A 25909-nucleotide genomic window follows, 5' to 3' on the forward strand; every position below is an offset into this window, starting at 1 on the left:
GCCGGCCTGCACTGACCCCCCGGGCCTCTGCTGGCCGCCAGGAGCCCCCGCTGCCTCGGGGAGAGAGAGGCCTGTGAGGGCGGAGAGGCCGAAGGGGCGTCCGCCCTGTCAGGGCCGCCCTAGCCCTCGGGCCGGGCCGGCCTGCACTGACCCCCGGGCCTTCCCGTGTCCCACAGGCATGATCTGGTCCGAGTGCAAGGAGATCTGGGAGGAGGGGCCGCGCGAGTACGTACTGCACCTGTGGAACCTGCTGGACTTCGGCATGCTGTCCATCTTCGTGGCCTCCTTCACGGCGCGCTTCATGGCCTTCCTCAAGGCCAGCGAGGCCCAGCTCTACGTGGACCAGCACGTGCCGGAAGACACGCTGCACAACGTCTCGCTTCCGCCCGAGGTCGCGTACTTCACCTACGGTGAGTCGGAGGGGCCACGGCCAGCGCGGCCTCAAGCGTTCGCGCTTCCGGCAGGCGCCCAGTCCTGCGACCGCGGGGGATGTGCCGCGGGCCGGCTGGTGGGTCTCTGACCCCTTCCCCTCCAAAGGATTCCACTAAATTATCTTTCAAGTTTAGTTTTAGAAGGAGAGGGGGCGGAGACAGAGACCAAAGCCAGGCATAGGAAGCTGATTGCTGGCCCCCTCGCTGCTGCCTCAGGGGGTCAGCAGGACGCTGGAGCTGGAGTGTCCAGTATGGACGCCAGGTCCGTCCCTAGGACAGGCCGCAGCCACTGCTTTCTTTAAGAAATGCTTCGCTCCCTAGGCAGCTCTGGGAGCACTAAAGACGCTTCCTTGTGTCTTAGAGGCCATGCTTTATGTTCAAAGTCCCCATCAAGGTCAGTGCCCAGCGGAAGCCTTCATTCTTTGGAGTTCGTTGGCTGAGATTTTCAGAGGCCTGAGAGTCATGGCTAGAGCACCCAGCTGTGTCGAAAGGATTTCACTGTCTCTAACTTCCCCTGTGTGAGACAGAAAAAGCAGCAAGCCTCCGCGGCAGCGGCCACCGAGTGGTCAGGGACACAAGCTGGCCTTGTGTCTGCTGGGAAATGAAACTCATGCTCAGGCTAGGCCTGCCCGGAGTCGCACCCCACTCCTGTGGCTGGCTGGGAGAGCTTGCCTGCCTCACATTTTCTCAGCCTCCATTTAATGCTGAGTTTCAAATAAAACGTTATCAGCAGACACCAAGTGCTCACTGACTGGTGAGTCATTCCCACAAGAGCCCTTTTCTATCCTCTGTCCCAAAACAGACAAGAAAGCGGAGGGACAGCAGGTGTGTTGTTTGCCAACAGGAGCTGGACACATCGTAGGTACGTGTGGATGGCAGCTGCTATACCCCGAGTGTCCAAAATCCCTCTGGATGACACGAGCCAGCTCCTGGGACCTCACTCTGCAGTGGTGTGCAGAGGGCTGCCCACTCTCCGTGTACAGCACGTTACCTGTAAATGTGGTGGAAAACCCCAATCAACCGTCCCATCTCCCACCCCCACTGCATCCCGGCTTGGCAAATCCGGGCTCCTCGGTGTCCCTCCTAAAGGCGGGAGGACCTCGGTACTGCAGTACAGACTGCCTTCCACTGTGTCTCCCGCTGCAGTAACGCTTGCAGTGCCACCAGCTGAGCCGGCTAGCCCTCTGTACGTGGCATTTCTCCGCGTCCTTGCTTGGGTGGTTCATGGATGCCATTGGAAAGCTGGCAGAAGTCTCAGGCATGGACAAAGGGCGCCCTCTTGTGGTCAGCTGGGTAGTGGCGGGCCAACCTCCACCCCACAGCGCCCGTGGGTGGGAGCGGCCAGGAATTCGGGTTGCGGGGGCAGTGTTTTCCCCTGGAAATACCGCCAAGAAGAAAACCCCGCTGTCTGAATCAGCATGGTGCTGCTCGATCTCCCCCCAGGCTCTATCCCAGACCAACAATCCGAGCAGGATACTTTTCCACAAAGTTCTCCCCCTGGCCTGCAGCTGGATTTGTCCGAAGAGGTGATAGCAGTGGCTTTGACGGTGATAGCCCAGGTTTAGGATAAGCAATTACAGGCATCAGGAAGGAGTGAGTCCTCTTGGGTGTCTGTGCACAGAGGAAGTCGGAGCCTGCTTCATGGTACCCACGTGTGTTATTTATCCAAAGAAAGTGGATAAGATATTGGAGAGCACAGCATTTGTTCTCCCTGTCATTTCGATTTATGGTCTTGATACGAACAGTCTGTAATGTTGTTCTATTTTCAAATGTCATTGGGAATGCACTACATGAAACTCAGGACCTGGCTTTTACTGTGAGCTTCTTACCGCTCTCTATAATTATTTAACAGAGCCTCGCTTTGAAAATAGAGAGTATGTTTCTTGTTCCTCCAACTCCCTTGGGGTGCCAAGAATTGCTATGTAATATCTCTGCTAGCTGCATCTCCCAGGCCCTGAACAGGACCCCATACCCCAAATCCAATCTTAAAGATGGCAATCATAATATCCACTCCACAGGGCTGTTGTGAAAATTGCAGCCAGTGCAAGCACGAGAGCTAATTCAGGTCTCTCGATGTTTTTCAATGTGTTTTTCCTTAGTGTTTTCTCACTGGGAATGCTGTTGGCTTTTCCAGCAGGGCAGCCGTCCTCTGCAGAGATGTCTGCAACATTCTAGAACGTGAGCAGCCTAGGCAAACCCCTGCATAGCTGTTGTGACAACCACACCCTTCCCCTAGGAGGCCAGCACTACCCTCTCCTTCACAGCAGATGGCCCAGCTTTCTAGTCCTTGTACGGTTGGCACTGGCACTGCGGTGGGAACACGCTGGCAGGTCTGCTCAGTAGCAGAAATACCCCTAGAGGCAGTGGAAACCCTGGTGGGGACCAGCGACCACCAACCAAGTTCTCACCCTGTCTCCCAGCACTCTTGCCCACAGGGGACAGAGCCTGCCTGGTCCACCTGCCTGCTCGCGGGCCTCAGCTCCATTTGGGAGCACATTTCTCAGCACACAGCAGCTCCAGAACAAAACCCAAGAGAATTTTCCCCAATCAGGTTCTTCTGGTTTCCAGTCCTGGTCCTCACGTGAGGTCACATCTGCCTTATTGACCAGTCGCCTCTTGCGGCTAAGAGCTCACTCCATCACTTGGCCAGCATTTCTCAGTGTGCTGTGTGCCAGACCCGAGGCTAGCCCTGGCCATGGATGATTCCACTCCGTCCTCAGCACAACAACCCAGGGCGTTGATTTCATCCCCTCTTGACGGAGCAGGAAAGGAGGCCCGAGACTCAGACTAGCCGAGTCCCGCCTGCCCGAGTCCGCGCTCTCTGCTGCCACCTGCTGGTGAAGTGGCAGCACGGCCACTGTGTGCGGGCAATGCAGGCAGCAGGCAGTGTGGCAGGTCTGCAACGGGTGTGCACGGGAGGACCCCAGGAACTACCGAGGATCAGGGCGTCTGCCCGGCTGTGGGAGCAGGGGAGGATCGAGACGTGAGGCAGGGAAAGATGCTCCAGGCAGACAGACCAGCACGTTCCCAGAAAGGGTGGTATCATCCAGCTCCTGGATTGACTTAAGGACAAAGGCAGGTATGGCCAGGGATGCATTAGACACCTCTCTAAGGTGGATCCCGCTCGCCGCGACTGACCCAGTGATTTCCCTGTAGCCAGGGACAAGTGGTGGCCTTCCGACCCCCAAATCATCTCGGAGGGGCTGTACGCCATTGCCGTCGTGCTGAGCTTCTCACGCATTGCCTACATCCTGCCGGCCAATGAGAGCTTCGGACCCCTGCAGATCTCCCTGGGGAGGACCGTGAAGGACATCTTCAAGTTCATGGTCATTTTCATCATGGTGTTTGTGGCCTTCATGATTGGCATGTTCAACCTGTACTCCTACTACCGAGGTGCGAAGTATAACCCAGCCTTTACGACGTGAGTATAGCAGGCTTCTGCCTGAGGGTCCCTGGGCTGGGAAGGGATGTGGTGGACAGGGAGAGGTCTCTGGACGGTCTGTTGGATTTCCTTGGTAATTAGGGTTCAGGCTATGCTGTTGGAAGGATGACAGACCTGAGCTAAATCCTCACAGGGTTTTGATTGGCTGGAGGCGGTGGGCATCAAGGGAACCGGACAACGCCAGCTTCCTTGGGATAATGCAAAGACGAGGTCATTCTCAGAGTAAGCTTGCAATAGAGGGAAGCAATGGATATTGCAATTATCACCTGTCACCTTCTACACAAGACCCTAGGGGAAACAGGCACCCAAGCACATGCTTAGACCAAGGGAATTGCAAAGAAGTCAGGCAAAATGGAAACAGAAAGCAATGTCTCAGGATATGCGGGTGCAGGGTGCCCTGCACGGAAGCCCGTGGTGTATGAGCAAGGCAGATGCTGGCTGCTGCCAACAAGTGACACAGCTCAGGCGTGAAGAGGTTCCCAGGGGAACTTCTGAGATGAGTGCACCGCATCTCAGAATAGCCCAGGCTGGAGGGTAATGCAGGGGCACACCTGGGTATCGATCTGCTTATACAGGGGGTCTTCCTGCAAGGGGTCTTCCTGGCAGATAGTACCACCTTGGGCCAAGTACATCATGGGCTTCCCTGGACACTCCCTATCACCCCAACTCCCTGGACAGTCGACAGTCTGACATAGGTGCAAGTCACCCAAAAGCCAACCTGCTGTGGATGTGGCACAGGCAGAGCCAGCGTGCTTGCCCAGCATGGCACGGCACATGGTTACCAAGCTACAGAACCCTCCTAGCTACACAGGGCCTCCCGATGTTTTCCCACTAAATGCTTCATGGACAAGAGTGAGGGAACAAACAGGACGAAGGAAGGCAGATCCAGAGCAGTTGAGGAGGCAATGGACAGGCATCTGACCATACAGGCTTCTCTTCCTCCTCCACTGCCCTGGCTTCTGTGCGGCCCCACCACTTCCAGAGGGTGCAGCCCCCAGTGCCACAGCACACAGGAACATGATGAAGGTCTTGGCTGCAGTGGGGACCCTCCTAGCCACAGTTTTCTACAACACGAAGCACAGAGTCTAAATGGGGAGTGGGCTGGGATCTTTGGGGAGCCATGGGGAAAGGTAAAACAGTCAGTTTATCCTATCTGCTAGCATGTGGATGAAGACCTGGTAGATGTGATGGGCTCAAACAGAGAGGACCACAGGCCTTCCGCAGAGAGGCAGGCAGGCATGCCGCAGGGAGCAATGCATGGGGAGTTTATCACCACCAGGGCTGCTCCTGACATGGACTGCGCAGCCGTAAGTGGGATTTGATTGAACCGAGGGTCAATAGAGCAGTGAGGCAAAGAAGAGAAAGAATAGATTTTTTTGCAAATGCCATCTCTCACCTTTGCGCTCTGGAGTACATCACCACTCGAGAGACTGACCTCAATATTAGCAAAGATGGATGAGGATAGGTGAGCTTCGTGTCCCACGGGATGCAAAGCTGTGCCTGGTGTGCCACCAGGCCAATGGCAAAGCCAGAGGCTGGCTCAGATGCATCCCCAATACCAGCTCACACAGCCCGTCCCACCGGAGTCTTACCAACTTGGAGTTTCTGTAGGGGAACTGTGGGCAGGGCAGACATTCTAGAACAAAAGAAAATAAAAGGAGCAGGGTTTCTCCAATCGTGGCAGCCGCCAACCCCCAACATAGCCCTGTCTTAATGCCCCATACAACAGCCCATGGTCAGCAGTTCTGGAACCACATACTGCACCTGCCCCAACCCAGATGGCCTTTTCCTCCAGAAGGCCTCAGAGACCTCAGGGAAGGGACTAGAAGGAAATGGATGGATCAGCTCAGCCAGCCCAAGGCATGGATGAACACAAAGTATGAGCAGGCTTAGGAAAGGCAGTGGTTTCAAACCACATATAGCTGAAGCTAGGGCCTGGGAAGCTGTGTACCGCCACATTCTAACACGTGTGCTCTGAGGAACATGGGATAAGAAACACAGATCCCATTCTGGCCCCATCATACACTGAGAGAGCCAGAAGCCACCCTGGGCTCTGTGCATTTCCAAAGCAAGGGGCCTGTTCATCTAAGTGGGAGACATTCTGGCGCTGCCTGGCTCTGTGCAGGCAGCGTGTTGCAAGCACTAAGTTAGCCCAGATGGTCAGAGCCAGTGGGAGATAGGCCTGGAGACAGAGCTGTGAGCATTCCTGGTGGTTAAATGTCCTTCTGGCTCTTGGAGGGCTGGGCTAGCTCGAGGGTCAGGGCTTGGTACAGAGGGCAGGATGGGTGCCTTAACACCCGGTGGGTGAGGTGGGGCCACCTGTGCCTGCCAGAATACACATGTCACAGCTCATTGTCTCAGCCACTTCTATTAGAAATTGCAGGTGACCAATGGGGAGGAGGAAGGAGCATGCCAGTCTTATGTTCTCAAAGTAGAAAATCACAGTGCCCCCTGACACGGATGAGAAGAGAAGCACCTGAGAATACACCTGCTTGAAGGCAGGTCAGGTGCACAGTTCAGACTCTTGGGACTTTTGCCCTTTGGGGAGAATACACCTTGGATGATATCAAATGGGCTTATAGAGGATTGTTCCGTAACTCCTTTGCTAGAACACACATATTTCAAAAAGCAAGGTTGTCTGACTGGGCAGTGTATGTAAGCCCTAGGAGCCCAGCACCATGGTTACATTAAAAATAGAAACACAGGTCCCTGGTTCACAGATGAAGTACAGGGTGGGCGTGTGGAGTCAAAGGTACTGCTTGATGGCCGCAGCTGGACGGGCACACAGAGAGGAAAGGGCAGTGGTGGGCCAGGGAGAAGTGGAGAGCCCAGAACCCCTGACTGCCCCCCATTTAACTCTGGTGGGAGACTAAGCTTGGGCTGCCTCTCAACGACTGACCCCAGCCGGTCTTCCATACAGGTCACCGTGGCATCAGCATCCCAGGACAGCTGGGCTAAGCCTGCTTTCATCAAAAGTCACACCTCTCTTGAGGTTGTTCTGGCTCCCCAGGAATGACTTTAATGGAAGGAGCTTTTGCAGTGCTAGGCAAAATTAGAAGCTTCTATTTTCCACAACACCTAATGGAAATTTTCCACACTCTATTAGAGCACAAGACACCAATTTGGCCCCACCCAGTGTGTCTGGGTCATGGAAGGGCTGGCACGGCTTTCTAGCCATCCTGGGGTAGAGAAGGGGAAGAAGAGGGACTGGGGCCAGAGGAGGGGCCCCTAAGGCTCTGTGCCTGCAAGCCTGAACCCCTGAAGGAGCCCTGCCCTGCCCCACCCTGCCTCCAGATCCCGTGGAGGCTGAGCCTCACACACAGTGGCTTAGCCCTGAAATGTAGACTACAGACATTGTTTTTGGAGTCAATAAGGGACTAAGGGACAAGAGTAATACTAAATATCATTGTTGAACCACCCGTTGTGGCACACACATGCATCTGCTCTTTTGTGTGCTGGCATGGGTTCTAGACTGAAGGTCTGCCAGGTGCTGCCCCTGCCCCGGGCCCTGGAGCCCAGACCTGCAGGACTCCGAACCCACCCTCCACCTTTAGCGCTGACATTCCCAGGTGGCAGCCAAGTCCCTCGGGAAGCTGCATCCTTCTTCTGTGGTCTTCAACACGAGAACCCAATGACTACTTAGCGCCACTCTCCACCTGCCACCTGAGAACCTCCCCTGGGTAAGGCAGATTTCTGCCTGCCTCATTTAACAAACTCCAGGCCAAATTCTACAGTAGGCCCTGGGATCACAGAAGACAGGAAGTAAATTTTCTTACTTGTGGACAAATGAAGATTCAGAGGTTTATAAAAAAGGGGGTGGGGGACACATAGCACGGTGAGGAAGGGGCCCTGCTGGGAATTCTGCCCGGCGGGGTCAGGGACGGGCCCCAAGCAGAGGAGCCGGCGGATTAGGGGAGCGCATTCCGGCCTGACTAGGGCACTTCTGCACTGCATATAATGCAAGCTCTAGAGAACTGTGAAATCCCAGAGCCACAGTTGCAGAGCCCTTTAAGCCCTCGGAGTTGTGGCGTCTCCACAGAGGCCTCCGGTTAAGAAAGAAAGATGTGGTTAGCTCTGCCTTCTTGGCACCCTGAGGGCAGCCCAAGCTGGGCTCCAGCAGGGTGCCCCCACCTCCACGCCAGGGTGATTGCAGCCCCTGAGCACCGTGCAACCATTAACCCCACCTTCCCAGGAGGGAGGGTGTCTGCAAAGTCAGGGAAGGTTCTGAGAGACAGGAACTTGAAAGGCAGGCCACTCCAAGGGGAACCTAGGTAGATCCTCAAAGGAAGCCGGACTGAGAGCCGCCTGGTGGATGAGGGCTGGTGGTGGGCAAGGTGGCGGCACTCTGAAGGCGCGTAGATCTGGCTACCCAGGGTTCCTGCTGGGCAACCAATGCCAGGCTGTGTCATAAAACTCATTGCAACCAGTGACCGTCCCAGGAAACCAGGGACAGCATGCCCCACAACCATAGGACTGGGCCTGCTGCACCCTGCTAGTGCAGCCCATGCTGACTGGGTGTTGCCTGCAGGGGCTGGGCATGCACCCAGCCTGCTGGGCTTTCACATCTTCCTCAGTCAGCTCCCACCTGTCTCACCCCTAACCACACTCAACCCACACTGTGAAAGCCATCATCTCTTGCCTTTTATCTTTTGTAAAAAAAGATTTATGTATTTTACTTGAAAGTTAGGATTACAGAGACAAGGTCTTCCATCTACTAGTTCACTTACCAAATGGTCTCTGGTCAGAGCTGAGCTGGTCTGAAGCTGGGAGCAAGGAAATTTTACTGGGTCTCTCACATGGGTGAAGGGGCCCAAGCTCCTAGGCCAGCCTTCGCTGCTTTCCCAGGCCATGAACAGGGAGCTGGATCAGCAATGGAGCAGCCAGGACACAAACCGGCCCAGTTGTAGGATGCTAATGCCCACAGGCACTGCATGAGCTTGCTATACCACTGTGCCAGCGCCTTTCATCCTAAAAGCGCATGGCAGGCAGAAGAGCACAAGGGGGCGCCAGACCTGAATCGCAGCTGTCTGTGGAGGAGCCAGTGCCAAGACCTTCTGGGGTCCCAGGGGGTGCAGGCAGAGCGTAGGGAAGCCTGTTGTGGCAGAAATGCAATTTGAGCTGTTCTTTTCTGGACACAGCTCTCCAACCAGATAGATCACCTCCAGGACTTTGCTAAGATATCCCAGACTCCACAATGACCTAATGTCCCTTTCTGAGCTCTCCGTGCTTATCCTTGATGTGGGTGTTAAAAGCCCACTGCCTTGGCGCCCCTGCAGCAGCTGAGAGGCCAGAGGGTTTTGAGGGGAGGCCTGGCGGTGCACCCATGAGCTTCCCAACATCAACTGCTTCCTGCCAAGTCTCAGACCCCACCTGGGTCCCCCATCTTGGTTCTCACACTACCGGCAAGAAGCCTCTCCCTTTTACTCAGCAAGCTTCAGTTCCAGGATGCAAATAAGGCTGAAAGGGTCACTCTTCAAGGTCACAAAGTGCCAGGAAACTGCTGTGCTGTTGCTGTCCCCTCCAGGGACACAACCAGCAAAAGTGGTACTCAGGCAGGGCTGCGGCCAGCTGTGAAAGACCCAGGCCCCTCATGCCACCCTTCCTGCCCCACTTCCTCAGCATCCATTCTGTGGTCAGATGCTGTTCTGGGCTGTAACAGTCAAAAGCATCATCCAGGACCCACAACAGCGCCAAGAGGCGTTGAGAGGTGCCGGGCTTTCTGGCTGTGGTCTTGGAGGAACTCAGCCCCCTAGCAAGCTCCTTCTCTGTTCCTGACACCTCCCTCTACCACAGCAGCCAGGGCTAGGGTGGCTGGTGGGCGCCCTGCCCCTTTCAAGCAGAACATCTTAGCCCACGTCCGCTCTTGTCTTCTGAACTGGAGAAACAATCTTTTGAGACAGCCGAACCTGCTGCTGCGTTTTTTCAGCTGCTCCGTGCAGATTTGGGTAGTTAAATGAACCGAACTGTTCAGCGGGGAGCAGGAGGGAGTCGCAGCCTCCTGAAAGCAGCAGCAATTTCCCTAACAATGGCCCCAAAGCCTCAGGCTGTTGATCAGTTTGTTCTCTGAGCCCATCCACAAGTGCAATGCACTCTTTGGGAACCTGTTATTAAAGTCTCATTATACAGGCGAGACAGCCCTGGTGGAGAACTGATTACTGATTGTCTAGCCCGCCCTTCCTGCATGATAAGTCAGCCCCAGCCTACATCTGTACACACACACCAACCACCACACACCCCCCTTCACGGCCTCATTGGCAGGCTCTCTCCCTCTCTGCCTTCGTTAGCAGCGCCTCTCATGCTCGGGTGGCCTATAGATCACCTTCAGACAGACAGTCACAGATTAAAAGACAGCCCGGACTGGAGAAACCAGAGCATTTGCATGAAATCAAGGGCCTGCAGGTAGGGAGGAAAATGACACATATTCATGAAAGTCAATGAGCAGCCAGTCATTCCCTGCCTTCAGTCCCGGGGGAAGCACCCGAGGCGTAGGCAAGGCAGCGACAGACAGCCTGCCCTGGCTTTCAACTTTGTTCAAGTTCTCTTCTTCTTCTTCTTTTTTTAACATTTGTTTATTTTTTTATTAGAAAGCCAGATTTACAGAGTGAAGGAGAGACACAGAAAGGAAGATCTTCCATTCACTGGTTCACTCCCCAAGTGGCTGCCAACGGCTGGAGCTGAGCTGATCCAAAGTCAGGAGCCAGAGGCTGCTTCTGGGTCTCTGACACCAGTGCAGGGTCCCAAGGTGTTGGCTCGCTTTCCCAGGCCATGAGCAGAGAGCTGAATGGGAAGTGGATCAGCTGGGATATGAACCAGTGCCCATATGGGATCCCTGAGCATGCAAGATGAGTACTCTAGCCACTAGGCTACCACACTGGGCCCCTTGTCTTCTTCTTTCAAGCTGAGACCACCAAAGGGGGAGAAATACATTTGCTGTAGACATCAGTGTATTTCTGTCCTCTGGTGGAGTACCTGGCACCTCGTCCCAGCTCAGTTGACTAAGTAAACAGCTCAAGGTAATAGCTAGCATCAGCAGAGCTCTTACTGTAAGGGTAGCTGGGGCTCGGGCCCCAGTTGATGCGGCCGTGGAGACTTGAAGCCAGGTGAGCACCTTTGCCCTTATTTCTCAGCTGTCTCGGTGCTGCCTCCTTTGAGTGACAGAGTTGAAGGGATCTCTGGCAAATTGCACAGCCAGTAAAGGGAAGTGGGAAAAGGCTGGGAGCCAAAGCTGCCGATGTTCTAGTAAAGACCTTCAGGTTCAGCCGAGCACCAGCTGGTTGACACTGAGGGCTTTCTGCGAGCCAAGGGGTGGCGCAGTAAAGGTCTTGCAAGACCTTTAGTTGCTGAAAGGTGTCCCCGATGACCGGCCTTCCGCCCCATCCCTGGCTCCCACGGCCCCACACAATCCTAACTGCCAGCTCCAAATCCTGCACTCTGGGGACCAGTTACACCCCGTTGACTTCATTCCAAGCCCAACCTTCTCCCTGAGACTGTCACTGCAGGTGTCCAAGATCAAAACAATGCAAATTTTCCTTTCCTGTCACCTATTAAACCACAAGATGACACTAGCATGACATCTCCAGGCAACTGCAGATCTCTTATCACCATTTTTTTAAAAGGAGCTAGCTTCCCAGGTATAAACTATAGATTAAAATATCGCTTACAGTGTAGGCCAGCCAATTGCATAACTCAGTCTGCAGTATCCCCTCCAATAACAGCATTAGATTGAAACTCCTTGGTTATTCCACTGAATTTTTATGTCTAGGGCCCCCAGAAAAAGCAGTGACTTGTCATATAGGCGATGCAGCTACTTTTGTAAGGAAGAACTTGGTTGCCTAGTTCATTTTGCTCCACCCGTAGAAGCAGAAACCATAGGTGATCTACTTCAAGCGCTTAGAAGGAAGCATTTCTATGCCGTCTTTTGGCTCAGACCCTTTCCCACTCAGTAGTCTGTAACTGGGTTTTGCTCTGAAGGAGGGTGTGGCTTTCAGTCTAGCAACCTTAGGGACTCTGGGCCCCTTGTAATTAGAGTCTCCTGGAGATGCCGGCCAGGTCTAAGTCCAGAGTCCACAGATGAGAAGCCACAGATGAGAAGTAAAACTGGTGTAAACTAATGAAGAGTTTCTGGAAGCTACACAACCAAACACATCAGCCTTCCGAGCAAGCCCAACAGTCTCCGGCGAGGGGGACTGGCTGTGGAGGGCCCGTGGCACAGGGTTAGAGACCAGTCGATATTCCTTTGTGGGAATATTGCTTCCCAGAGTAGCTCTGTCTTCTTCAAATTATTAGAGCATAATGTTTAAGTGGAGGTGCCAAGTACAAATCAGGGTTTGGTGGCAGAATTCAAGGAATAAGAAAAATGAGAAAATATACATATGTCTACGCTGACCTGAGGCCCATTCTCCCTGATCCAAATGCAGCAGGCACCCCGGAAGGGTCCTGCCATCACTTGCCTCATTCGTATGAGCCAGAGGCTTGCAGGGTGGTGCAGGGAAGACAGCGAGGCTGAGTTAGGAGGAACAGTTCTCAAGCACAGCAAGGATGCTGCAAGTCCCAGGTTGTGCATGGCCAGTGCCTGACCCCGGACCAGCCCCTGTGCGCCCCAACTCCACCCTCAGGTGTATAGCCTCGGATTTCCAGTCAGTCCTGCCAGGAAGGGAGCAACTGCTGGAGGCTGAAGCCCTGCTACTTCCTTCCAGTCTGGAGCCAGGGGCTCACCCAGTGAATTGGGACTCTTCCTGCTACTGTTCTCGTCTACCAGGGGGACAACCAGAACCTCATGCTATGGCGGAGGACAATCCCGCGGTGAGCATGCCATGCAGTGAGTGAGCTTTCCCATGCAAGTGGATCCTACTTCTCGCATGCGAAAGCCACTTCGTCCACCCCTCTTGCAGTAGCATCCAGGGCAGGAGCTCGGTCCCAGTTATTAACTTCCAACCCCCAGCTAAATTCCTGCTAGCACAAAGAGGAATTCAGCTGGCAAAACCCACAGCTGTCAAAGACACCAAAAACAGAACATGGCAACACAAACCCGCTTCCAAGATGAGTTCTGCAGACTCGAGAACACATCAGGAATGAGCCAGACAGCTGGCTAGACACGCATCCCGCCCACCACCTGCGCAGTCACACTTGCGAGAACTGCAAACGCATGCAGGCGCTGGATCTCAGAGCCCGAGGGATGAGTACTAGTATTTTTGTACATCTTGTCAAGTAAATACCAGTCCTTCCAAAACAGATTTTTGTAAAATCTTTTTTGAGATGCAGCTAATCCTGGCCATTTGTGGGTGAGTGTCGAAAGCCTGAAATGCTAAAAGGTGGTGGTAGGGGGTGCTTTCTCATAAGGGTACCACAAACTGAAAGACTGCATTTACCCATTGAGATCATCGACGTGTGGATTTTGTGCCATCAACCCTACCCAGGGTTCACAGCCATGGGGCAGGGACTCTGACATGAACCTGAAACTTAACTTAAAACTGCTGTTTTTCAGGAGCTGCATACTCACGAGTGCTCAGAGAGCAGGGTCCTGAAACCCAGCAGTCCCCCAATCCACACTCACACAATGTACAACATCCGCCTTGGGGAGCTGCGGTGGGCCTCAGGCACCTACCTGGGTAGTCACACCAAACCCCCCCACCCTTGTTTCCAATCCTTCGGCCCCAGCTGAGGACTGAATATGCCTGTCTGGCTCAGGTATGTCACCCGAAGGGAATGAGGAGGAAGCCCATGGCAGAGGTGCTCAGGAAGCTGACGTGAGCTGCTGTGCGGGAAGTGCCCAGCAAGGTGCAAGGCGCCAGGGATGCCAGCTCGGTCTCTGGACGCCGCCCACTTCCCCCAGGGAACCGCCATGGCTCTGCTTCATGGGGATCCAGGACATCTAAGAGCCACTGCAAGCAAGAGTGTGCTTCTGAGGCTAATAATACACAGGAACAAACATTTACTCTGGTGCCCTGGTGTTTAATTTTAAATTTTTAATTAATAAGAGCCAGATAAGAATGATAGCACAGCCAGGAGTCCCAGTGAGTGGAGGGGATGGAAAAGAAGGGGCTGCCCTTTGCAACACCCTTTCCAAGTTGCAGAGATCTCAACAGCTCATTACTTGAGATTGAAGCCTCAACCCCCAGCAGCCCTGACCCCCTCTGGTGGAGCTGGGGACTCTGCCACAAAAGCATGAGCCCATGCCAACTGTAACAGGACTGCCTGCTTCCTTTGTAGGGTCGAAGAAAGTTTCAAAACCTTATTTTGGTCCATATTTGGCTTGTCTGAAGTGATCTCGGTGGTGCTGAAATACGACCACAAATTCATCGAGAACATTGGCTACGTTCTCTATGGTGTTTACAACGTCACCATGGTGGTAGTACTGCTCAACATGCTGATTGCCATGATCAACAACTCCTACCAGGAGATCGAGGTAAGGCCAGTTCATGGGCAAGGCGCTCTGTCCCCTGGGTTGGACGTTGCTACCGAGCACAGCAGGGACGGTGACGGCAGCATGTGTTAGTCATGGGCAAGCCAGGGCACCAAACAGCAGGGACTCTTCCTGCCCAAGGAGTGCCCTCACTGCTTAGAAAAGAGCCTCCAGCCAGCTCATCCCATGGCACAGCCGGCACCAGCCACACAAAATGGCCCTACTGAGAGCGGAAGGAACCAGGATTGTGACTCTTTCCTCCTGGGACAGGGCACAGGTGGCCCACAGCACAGCAGAACTGTCTACCAGCCCACAGCACCGTCAACCTAGCACGTGATTGCTGATCCGAGGGTGCTGCATGCCAGGCCTGTGCTAGGCACCAGCAGTGTGGAGATGGACTAACACATCGTCCTCTCACTGTCGGAGCATCCTCCCAACCCCCACAACACTGCAGTTCAGCAAGGAAAACTCACGTGGCCCTCAACAAATCACCATGCCAGTGCAACCGAGTTCAGGCAGGGACAAATAACAGTGATGGACTTGGCAGGGAGCAAGGTTCCGGCGGGGAGGCACAAAGGCCATTTAAAGATAAAAACAGTTTTGCCAGACAGATAAGAGGGTCAAGAGAAGGCAGCAGGAGGCAATTAATCAAAACGGAAAGCACACAAACCAGGAGCTACTGACTTGAGCTGTGTTTAGACTGGCTAGAAATGGAGACAAAGTGAGTCAGGCCTGAACCTCGTTCAACTTAAGACAGTTTCTCAGAACAGTGGTACGCTCTTTGTGCTGGAGCGGAAAGACCTCTAAGTTCCATTGTGTGTAAACAGAATCTAGTCTTATCCCACTGCACGTTGTGTGTGCTGTCGTGTTAAGACACAGGACTGCACACTCAGGTGTGACTGGGTAAGCATGAACAAGAGAAAGTCCCTGAAGGACCCTGAAGAAAAGCACAACAGGGCCCCTCTGAGGTGAGGCTGGGAACATCCTATAAATCATGGCCTATAAGTCATGCTACTGTTTTACCCATTCTGCAGTAAATAATCTTTTTTATTAAAGATTTTTATTTTTATTATTTTTTATTGGAAAGGCGGATATACAGAGAGGAGAGACAGAGAGGAAGATCTTCCATCCGATGATTCACTCCCCAAGTGAGCGCAACGGCGATGCTATGCCGATCCGAAGCCAGGAGCCTCTTCTGGGTCTCCCACGTGCTTATTAATGTTTTTACAATAGTTATATATTTAGAAAAACAGAATCTAATGGACCAAATGCAATGACATCACTGACTCTGATTCTGCTTACCATACGTAACGTAACTGGTAGAAAATCCACACTTACCTGGCGGCTCATGTCTGTTGGTCAGCACCGCTCCAAAGGCTGCGTCCCTCACTATCGTGGTGAGTGGCAAGCCAGCGAGCGCAGCTGCCAAAATCAGAGGAAAACACATTGGGGTAGCTGTGGGAAGCTGCAGGTGGGGAAGGCCGGCACCCGTGTCCAGGAGGCTGCAGTGAGTGCCCAGCAGGTCAGCAGAGAGCCTCCGGAGGGCCTGCGACACGTGCACCTGTACACAGAGTGGACGTTCAGTGTTTGGGTTGTGTGGGGAGGGAGTGATGAGCCCCAGGACATTGCAGCCCCAGCTGGAGAGGTGCTGTCTGAGTCAGCCACGTTGCTCTGCACCACGGCCCTGGCTCGGTGGCTCAGTGGTGGCCTTTGATGGTGGTACTGTGGTCTCCCTTGCCCCACAGGAGGATGCAGACGTGGAGTGGAAGTTTGCACGCGCCAAGCTCTGGCTGTCTTACTTTGATGAGGGACGAACGTTACCTGCTCCCTTCAACCTAGTGCCAAGTCCTAAATCATTTTACTATCTCATACTGAGAATCAAGATGTGCCTCATAAAACTCTGCAAATCTAAGGCCAAAAGCTGTGAAAATGACCTTGAAATGGGCATGCTCAACTCCAAATTCAGGGTAGGTAGCCTCTGGGGTATGGGGAGAAGGGAGTTGGTGTGTGTGATTTGCAAGCTGCAGCTGGAGGAGCCATGGCTTCGTGCCATCCCCTGGGCACATCAGCAGAGGCCCCAAAACCCAGCAGAGGCTGCCTGTGGCACCAGACCTGCTCATGGAAGGACCTTGGAAAAGGAGATGCAGCAGGGTGCCTGGCTGAGCAGCTGGGGCCTGCAGTAGAGCCATTCCTGGCAATGAACTGAGGAAAAGCTTCCCTTCCCACTGTCGCCCCCTGCTGAAAAGTATCGGTATTTGCCACAAAACCACATAGCTGTGCGTGCAGAAGCTGACCAAACTCTATCGCATGGCCCTGGTTCACCTGCATGGAACAGTCCTCAGAACAGCGTACACAGAACAGCATGCTAGTAGGGCCCCCAGGGAAACCACCCCCTCCCTGCACACTGCTCAAGCCCCGCCATATATGTTGGTATATATACAGTCAAATGTGATTGTGGGTTTTTTTTTTCACCCTCCAGAAGACTCGCTACCAGGCTGGCATGAGGAATGCTGAGAACTTGACAGCAAATAACACTTTCAGCAAGCCCACCAGATACCAGGTAACTACCCCTTTCACAAGCATGGACGCAAGTAGATGCCATCAAGACATGGGGTTAGTCCTGGGGCTGTGTCACGTCCCAAGAACACAGCTTCAGCCTTGCCTTCACTGAACAAAATGGTTGGAGTGGCTGCGGTGCACCAGGAACCTCCTGTGGCCACAACCGGGGTTCCTGCCTTAGTGGCACCTAAGTGTGGGGAGGGAGGATGGGAACCCGCAAACATGGGAACATACAGACAAGAAGCGATTCAGATTGAGCAGAGTGCCAAGCTGGAAGCAATATTCAGAACGGCGGGATCCAGGGGAGCCGCCACAGGGATAGGACAAGAAGCAAGGACCTCAGAGGGCGGGGGGCTTACCGGGTAGAGGAGAAAGGCAGGAGATGCGAGGCAAGCACAGAGCCACAGGGGCCCAGGCAGGGTCAGGGCCACAAGACCAGCCTCCACCCCACCCTGGGCAGCAGGTGGAGTCCATCCAAGTTCATTAGAAGGTCAAGGTAGAGGTTATGTTGCAGGATAAAGAGGTGACGACATTGCCTCCACGCCTTTAGAAAGCCACCTCACTGCTCTAGGTGGGGACACTGGTGCTGGGATGTGACAGTAGGGGTACAGGGGCAGGGATGGGGGAGTGAGAGTTGACAACACACAGGTTCAGTTTCCCTTGAGAGCATTTGCTGGGGGCTGTAATGAGGCAAGGAGGGCCCAGTGTGGCTCCCAGGTCTGCCAAAAGCAGCCAGCTAGACACTGGGGTCTCCTGTGAGCAACCAGCCTCCGACCGCAAGTCTGCCATATCCACGGCGCTAAGGTGTGTAGCAGAACTTCCTGCAGCAACGGCAGCACTTTGGGAATGAACACCCACGTCCAGGCTGCGTGTAGTGGCCCCGCTTGGGAGCCCCTGAGTGATGGCAGCTGTGGGCTATCGTTTCTGCAAGCACAGCCACTCCTGCCCCGCCATGGCCTCTCTGGGGTCAGCAGGTGGACCCACGCCAGTCATTTGTTCACACATGTAAATATGAGTCTCTCCTGAGCTTTTCCCTCCGGCCCGGAGAACTATCCCCCTTCCCAAAAGGGAACCATTACAGATGCGGCAGCCTAGAGTCACCCCTCCTGTAGGGGCTCAAGCCAGCTGGGCAGCGAGGAGGGTTTAACTGTACAATTCAGAAACAGCTCAGCTCTGAAAATTTTATCAGATGACACAAACTAAAAACTGGGTCAGTGGGCAAATCTCACATTTAATCGTGCACAACATTGGAACTGCCCAGTTTGATCTGCTTTGAGTTAAATTACAGGCCAAATCCTTTGGTCAGTGGAAGGATTTTTTTTTAACCTCTTGCCCTCTGAGAGAAGAGTATAGATCATCCTTGTCAAGAAGAAGATAGAAAACCTTGAGCAAGTTAGGGCCAAATCTCCTGGATTTTGAACAGAATCAACCTGTGAGATAAATGAAGACTACTAATGGGTGAACGTCCTGGAAGGCCTTTCCCAGTCAGCTCCAGGGACACTCACTCCCTCGCCCATCATCGCAGGCTCTGCCTGCTTAAATCCTGCTCTCCAACCCCCAAGAACTTCCCGCCAAGTCTCTGAGACCCCGGGCGCTGTGCAACCCCAGGCTATTGGCGACCTTGACAAAGAGGCAGCTCACCTTGTTATGTTCTGAATCTGCAGAGGGAAGCCCGCCCGTTATGTATTTATAGTTGTCACAGAAAAAGGAAGAAAAACCAAGGTGGAGGCAGCAGGCCTCCGGTGGAAAGAGCCGAGGGCACTGCAGCCAGGGGCGGGAGCACCCTGTGCTCATACAGACATCCCCCTTGACTGAGCCCTGCTGGTCCCTGCCGGGCAACCTCCTGAGCCATCCCCTGCTCGCCGGTGGAATAGACAACACTGAAGGACAGCAGGAACAGGCTGAACCCCAGCCACGTGTGCTTTCAGTCCCTGGCCCATGTGACAGATGAGGGACCTGAGGCCCTGGGGACGCCCCTCCAGTGGACTCCCAGGCTGTCTGGACTCGGACTCCAGGGTACCCACAGGGCCTGTTATCATTTTCTTCCCCACAAACTAGTTTCTTGCTTTTACAGTGCTTTTTGTTTGCTTTACTCCAGTCCAGCTCTCTGGATATGAGACCAAACAGTGGAACCCAACCCATGATATTGTGGCAACAGCCAAAGTGTGCCCCCTTTAAAAGCTACCCTGGGATCTGTTCCAAGGTCAGGGTGCCAGTTGGTGAGAGTGGGGGTACAGGAGATATGCTTCTTGCTGGGCAAAGAAACTGCAGCCCATATAAACCATTGGCCATAGCCCCTGTGATGTCATCTGGCTGGCCCCCAGAGCCTGGTGGGGCGTGCACTTGAACACCTACCATGCAGCCTCTGCTGGGTGTGCAGTGGTCCCCGCTTCCTTCTTCCATTCTGGTATGTTTCAAGCCTTGAGCTCCACCTGGCCACTTAGCCAAACATTCCTCAGCTTCTCTTTCCAGGAGGCAACATGGTAGTAGCCTCTGGGTCCTACTTCTCTGGCCACATTCAGCGTTCCAGTCATGTTCTCCTCTTTATCTGAGCTTTTATCTGCCGTAGCCACACAGGGTGTCATCTCTCTCACAGAAAGACCCAACCTGGAGCCTCCATGCACACACACCTGTTGATGCAGATGGCTGGCAGCTGCCTGGGTTTCTGGGAGGACTAGGTGTAAGACCACTTCTGGGGAAGGGGCCAACACGATCAGAGCCTATAGGACACACCCAAGGCCTTGTCACTTCCCCCTGGAGGGCATGTCCACACTGAAGTAGGCTGGTGGACACCATCTCTGCTCAAAGCCAGGGGCGCACTTGGTACTGGTGGCCAACAAGCACCATGTGTGCCATGAGCAGCTGGGACTTCCACTGCTGCAAACGCTTCTGCCACACACCGCTTTCACCCCGGCCTCTGGCTCTACATATCACATCCAAAATACCAGGACTCTCTCACAGACAAAGCCCGAAAGGCAGGATGCTTGAGGTGTGTTCTGAAGAGGCAGAGGATGATAACTAAGTCCCTTTAACCCAAAACATCCTGTAGGTGTGCACAGAAAGAACACATCTGAATGGCTTCTGGAGTAAGAACAGAGTTAATGATCAGGCAGGGCTTTCCCAGAGGAGCAATTTGGGGCAACACTTTGGTTTTGTTTTTCCAACTCAAAGTGAAAACAGTGCCCAAGTCTCTTGGAACAGTCTCTGTCCATTAGACCTGGATGATCTGCCTTAAGGACTCATAGGAGCTGGCTAGTGCTGCAGGGCAGGCCACTGATGGGATCAGACCCAGGCCTCACTGAATAGGAGCAGTGGAGGCAGCTTGCCCAGTAACTGTTGGGCAGGATTTGAGATCTACCCACAGAGCCTGGTGGGGTCAGGAGCACTGGGCCGGGGATCCCCAGGGCTCAGCACCATTATGGAACCTTGGAAGTACAGGACCAGGCAAGTCCTCACCGTGGAGAGAGCCATCGCCTGCTGACGATGGATGAAATCCGTGGAGCCCTCCCTCAGCATCCACATCCTTGACCCCTTCTTGTCCTTGAACCCATCTCATCAGAGAACAACCTGCTCGCAGGCATCACACACTAAAGCAACGACAGCGTCCAGGTCCCTTGCCATCTGGAAAACGCTTCCCTCAGTCCTCAGGTGCAAACAGCTGAGCCACTCTCACCTGGGTGGAGCAGGGTGCTCCTGGCCGCTCATCCTTGTTGCTCAGCTCTCCTGAGAACGAGCCAGCACAACCACCACCAGACATTTCTGCCCCTCACTGCCACCCCCAACCCTGTGTGATTTCACAAGAACTCTGGGACAAGAAGCTGGGTGGCAAAATACAAAGTTCAGCTCCTTGCTGTCCTTCTCACACTCGGCTCTATTCTTGGCGTGTGCTGAGTGTTGACTCCTGCCTCATTCGCTTAAAGAGCACAGCTTCTGCATAATAAATACAACTCCAGGGCCAGAGCCTTCCCCAGCGTGGCCGGAAGTGTGACGCCAGATCTGTGGGATTTCGTGGGAAGCCAGCTCTCCCTGGAGAAGCCTGAGGTCCCTGCCTCCACCTTGTAGGCAGTGCAGCAGCTGCCGGGGATTTTCCAAGATATAGTGCAGAGTGTCCTCCAAGCCAGGGCCTGGTTTGTGCAGATCTCCTCTCAAAAACACTGCACATGCCACCCCTAAGGGACGCAGCTGCCCCTGGCTGGCCAGCTGAGACCTCGTCAGGGTGGACACGGGCCCTGGAACAGAGCCATGGAGCCAAGATGCTCCTTTTCCAGTCTCCACCTTGGCCAGGGACAGGTGTCCTGTTCTGAATCCTAGAGTCAGGTAGACACTGGCTCTTGGGGCAGAGGCTGGTTGGGTTCTCATCCTACTCAGGCCACCCAGGAGAGGGACATGCCGCAGGGCTAGGAGGCGCCACACTGCCAGGCCAGGGCAGCCCTGGAGAGGGACATGCCGCAGGGCTAGGAGGCACCACGCTGCCAGGGCAGGGCACCCCGGAGAGGGACATGGCACAGGGCTAGGAGGCATCGCACTACCCAAGGCAGGGCACCTCAGGCCAATCAAGGCTGATTTCATCCTTTCCTTCTTTCTTCACATTTTAGAAAATCATGAAACGCCTCATAAAAAGATATGTCCTGAAAGCCCAGGTGGACAGAGAAAACGACGAGGTCAACGAAGGTGAGTGGCCCTGACGTCACGTGCGGGTCTCCGGGCACCGAGGCTGGAGACTGTGCTAATCAGCCTTGCCTCCTTCTAATGAAACATGGATGCCTGCTGCTGCGTAAAGAGAAAAGGTTCACTTTGCCTCGTGATTCTGGGGGCACAGGGCTCTGGCCAGCATCAGGGAAAGGATTTCTTCACAGGTGGAGTTCAGTCATGCAGCCTCCACTCTGGGGACCTAATCTGATCACGTCCTCTAAGCACCAGCATCAGATGAAGTTTCCGCCCCTCAAAACCATTAACCCGAGCCCATGGGGATTCCACTGACACCCGAGATGTGAGACAAATCTTGTCTGTGCCATTGCAGGTGCTGAGTGATGTCCATGCTCAGGCAGGTGATAGCAGCAGAATTGCTCAGTGTGGACTTCAAGTCCACACTCCCAGCTCAGAGCCCACGGCCAGCAGGCTGCTCTCAGAGCCCACGGCCAGCAGGCTGCTCTCAGAGCCCACGGCCAGCAGGCTGCCCCTGGAGCCCACGGCCTGCAGGCTGCTCTCAGAGCCCAGCCAGCAAGCAGCTGCCCCCGGAGCCCATGGCCAGCAGGCTGCTCTCAGAGCCCAGCCAGCAAGCGGCTGCCCCCGGAGCCCATGGCCAGCAGGCTGCTCTCAGAGCCCACGGCCAGCAGGCTGCTCTCAGAGCCCACGGCCAGCAGGCTGCTCTCAGAGCCCACGGCCAGCAGGCTGCCCCTGGAGCCCACGGCCTGCAGGCTGCTCTCAGAGCCCAGCCAGCAAGCAGCTGCCCCCGGAGCCCACGGCCAGCAGGCTGCTCTCATAGGGGCTCTGCCTGCCAAGTCCTCTTTCCTCCTTCCTCTACTTCTAAGGCCTCCTGGGTTAGATCTTCAGGAAAGTGCCCCTACAATGAGGTCTGCAGGCTCAGCTCCTTCCTACCTGCGAATGTCACAGGTGCTAGGACACGTACCCCTCGCCACGGGGCAGCTGCGCTCCTGCAGTGAGAGGTGCCCTGAGTGCAGGACCTACCTCAGGACAGCGTTCCTGTGGTAGACACACCTGTCCTTCTGACGTGGGTGGCACTTGGGGCAAAACACAGCTCTGGCTGCCTGGCCTGCACCCCAGGGCTCTCTGCCCAGGGAACTGAGCCCCTTCCCTTCCCCACGGTCCCTGCTCACTCTCAGCTCAATCCTGTGTGTCCTCTGCAGGTGAGCTCAAGGAGATCAAACAGGACATCTCCAGCCTACGCTACGAACTGTTGGAAGAGAAGTCGCAAGCCACTGGAGAGCTGGCAGACCTCATCCAGCAGCTGAGTGACAAATTCGGCAAGAATTTAAACAGAGACCACATGCGGGTGAACAAGGGCAAGGACATTTAGTGGCCCCCTCCTCCACCGCGGCCTCAGTGACTCCAACCAGCATTCCAAGGCCCAGCTGGATGCCCAGGACAGCGAGGGAGCAGGGGCCTTGGCTGACTTCTGCAGCCGGGGCTCAAGCATTGCCGCCACAGAAGCAGGGAATGTGCCCCAGGCACGTCCACACCCCTGTGTCCGCCACAGGAAAAGGCCATTCTAGATGCACAACGTGCACTCCCGCCACCCTGGGCTGTGGTGTCCAGGAGAGACCCAGCTGTCCTCCCACCAGCCCCTTCTCACAGCACCGCCACCCTCCCCCAGGACTGCTGAGCCGGGAGGTGACCTGTGACCTACTCTTAAGTGCCAGATGAGAACACAGATAGCCTAATAGTAACATAGTTCTATTTGTTTATATAAAAAAATGTTTAAAAATCCTAAATCAAAAAATCGTACTGTAGGTAGCTCTGTTTAGAAAGCAACACCAAATTCCAAATGATGTATTTTTACCTTTATTATCTTGTATTTACTATTTTTACCTAAAATGGAAAGAAATAAAAATTACCTCAGCCTCACCTGGGGAGCCTCTGTGCCCCATTTTGGAGTGAGCTGGGAACCCCCCAGGGGCTGAGTTGCCACAGTGTGTTTGGGTGAGGGGGATGCTAGCCCACAGCCTGCAGCCACGACCCCAGCTACCACCTCCAAGCACCTCCTCCTAACCCAACTTCACTAAGGTCAGCAGGAGTGGCATGAAAGGTGAGACAAGTGGGAGGTCGCCCCAGCCCTCCTGAAGAGCTTCCCTCCCCATCCCCAACAGAGGAGCCTACGTGTGGGTGGGGAGACGGCCACCAGAGGGCGCCCAGTCCCACACAATGCCGGACATGTGTGTGTTGGAGAGACCGTTGCATATCGCTGGTCCCCATCACTCACGAGGTCTCAGACTCAGCAGGCTCTGCAGCCCTGTGAGGAGGATCAGGGTGACAAACCCAGATGCCTGGAAGGGAAAGGCAGTCTCTCTCTCTCTCTCACTCACTCACTCACACACACACACACCCCACCTCTGCACCATCAGATGTGGTGGCAAAAGAAGTGAAGCTGGGCCCAGCCCTGAGGGGGATAGGAAGGGATTCCTCCACAAGCTAGACAGTGCATGGTTGTTATAGTAACACGGGGTTCATGATGTTAGAGTATCCTGTGCATAACTGGGGGCTCCGTGTGGCTTAGGGGTGGAACCCAGTCCCTCCTGCCCCACCACCCTGTGCTCAAACACAGCGGAAGCAACAGCAGTCAGCACGTATAGCAGATGTGCCCGGCACAGGGTGTTTTTACATAACGCTGGCCCAGCAGCTTGTCACTTTGGGTCCCAGAAGGACCAGGGGCAGATTTCAAAGAACAAAGGAGTTCTAACGTGCCATTCCGAATGTGTGCTTAACCTTGTGGTGTGCTGCTCTGGAGAGAAGACCTCAAGTGCTTCTCAAATACTCACCCACACTCCCAACCCTGCAATGGGTGGGAAATGAATTCACCCAGCTCATAATTTGCAGAGACCAGAGGCAGGGCACTGGGGTTGGGTCCCACACGGCCAGCAGGGCTCTGAGTTCAGCCTGGCCTCCGGGTAGATGAATGAGCTTCGTGGGAACAGCACTTGACGTATCCTGGGAAGACATGACCAGCATTACTGGAAGATTTTCCTTCAGTTCTCCCACCCCATTCATCCAAACACTGATAAACACATCTGTGATGCATTATTCAATTTCTCCATCTGCGTTCAGCCAGACACAGCTGACAACCTCATTTTCAAACTGTGGGCACCCCTTGCCTGTTAAACCTGAGTCTCAAATCTGCTCCTAACAGAGATAAAGCAAAACAAACTCCACGGCGTAACTGAAATCAGGGAAAGCAACTGGCATCCTCCATTCAGCTTTCAGCCCCACGGCCCAGGCAGCAGGTGGCCCAGAACCATGTCCAAGGTTGCCAGGTGGACAGAGGCAGGGCTGCACTGGGAACCTCTTTTCTGGAATGCTTCGAGGGAGGTTGGGAGTTGACAGGTGGAGCCAGGATGGAAGGTGAGGGGTTCCCAGGCACTGACACCCACCCATGCCTAGAGCTGAATGGACCATGGAGGGAACCAAACCAGAAGGTGAAGAATGGAAGCTGAGAGGGGCTCAAGGCCAGAGAGGGAAGAGGTCCCAGGACTCTCTGAGAAGCTCACAGATGCCACCAAGATGCCCACACACTTCCCTGAGTACCTCCAAGTACCCACCATGGATGCACCTGTCAGTTCCATCCCAGCCAGACGAGCACCAAGTTATCTGCCTCCTCTGCTCCATGGTAACCCTGTGTGGTGGCCACATCTGCTTGATTCCCCGTTGGGGACAAGCACAGGGCCGAGGAGGAGGAAGCATTCCATCAGCCAGTGCTGGGCTTGTTTTTTGAAGTTCCTTGAGATGGTACTGCTGGGCCTGAAAAACCCAGGAGTTAGCACCAAATACAAACCCTTCCCACTGTACCCCAGCACCACTCTGGCCACACCTGTTCTCCATCTACCTCCCAGACAGAGCCCAGAAGGAGCCCCACCCCTCTGCCAACACTGTGTCTTACCTTTGGCCCAGGCCTCTGGGATAACCAGTGGTTAAGCAATGAGTTCCATAGTCCTCGGTCACCTGACACTTCGTAGGCACAAACCCTGTGGAAGTCCCCAGATTTGTCTGCCTCCTTAAGCTATTTTCATCTCCAGCCCCTCCAGGTGGGGAGTCCTTAAAGGGGCCTGCTGCGTTGTTATCATACGGTAGAAGTTAGGGGATGTTAGGGAATGCCGGCACAGTGAGGGACTCCCAGCACTGCAGGCCCCAGGGCCCAGGAGCAGACTTTGAGAAAGGGCCACATTTCAGGGGTGAGGGGGTGCCAAAGTCCAGCTGAGCCTGGCCAGGGCAGGCAGGAACAGTGTCTCCCCAAAGCCTGATTTCTCTTCCAGTTTGGTGGCAGAGGGCACAGGATTGCCCCTTGTTGAGGTGTGGAGTGGGGCCAGGGACACAGGAGCCCTGCCGGGGCCCTCCAGCACAAAG

General features: G+C 54.5%; 1 protein-coding gene across 1 annotated transcript in view; it reads left to right on the forward strand.

Annotated features, from left to right (window-relative positions):
• The window catches only part of TRPC7 (transient receptor potential cation channel subfamily C member 7), a 109093-nt gene extending 86166 nt beyond the window's left edge, over window positions 1–22927 (forward strand). Inside the window, exons 6-12 of the mRNA XM_040975600.1 lie at window positions 177–410; window positions 3588–3852; window positions 14083–14278; window positions 16021–16242; window positions 16755–16835; window positions 21430–21505; window positions 22702–22927. Of these exons, the coding sequence (XP_040831534.1) occupies window positions 177–410; window positions 3588–3852; window positions 14083–14278; window positions 16021–16242; window positions 16755–16835; window positions 21430–21505; window positions 22702–22871 (1244 nt within the window). The 3' untranslated portion in view covers window positions 22872–22927. The remainder of the gene's footprint in view (window positions 1–176; window positions 411–3587; window positions 3853–14082; window positions 14279–16020; window positions 16243–16754; window positions 16836–21429; window positions 21506–22701) is intronic.
• Window positions 22928–25909: the final 2982 nt, after the last annotated feature.

The sequence above is a fragment of the Ochotona curzoniae genome, unplaced genomic scaffold (assembly GCF_017591425.1).
Source record: "Ochotona curzoniae isolate NIBS_2020 unplaced genomic scaffold, NIBS_Ocur_1.0 contig_1, whole genome shotgun sequence".
Taxonomy (NCBI): domain Eukaryota; kingdom Metazoa; phylum Chordata; class Mammalia; order Lagomorpha; family Ochotonidae; genus Ochotona; species Ochotona curzoniae.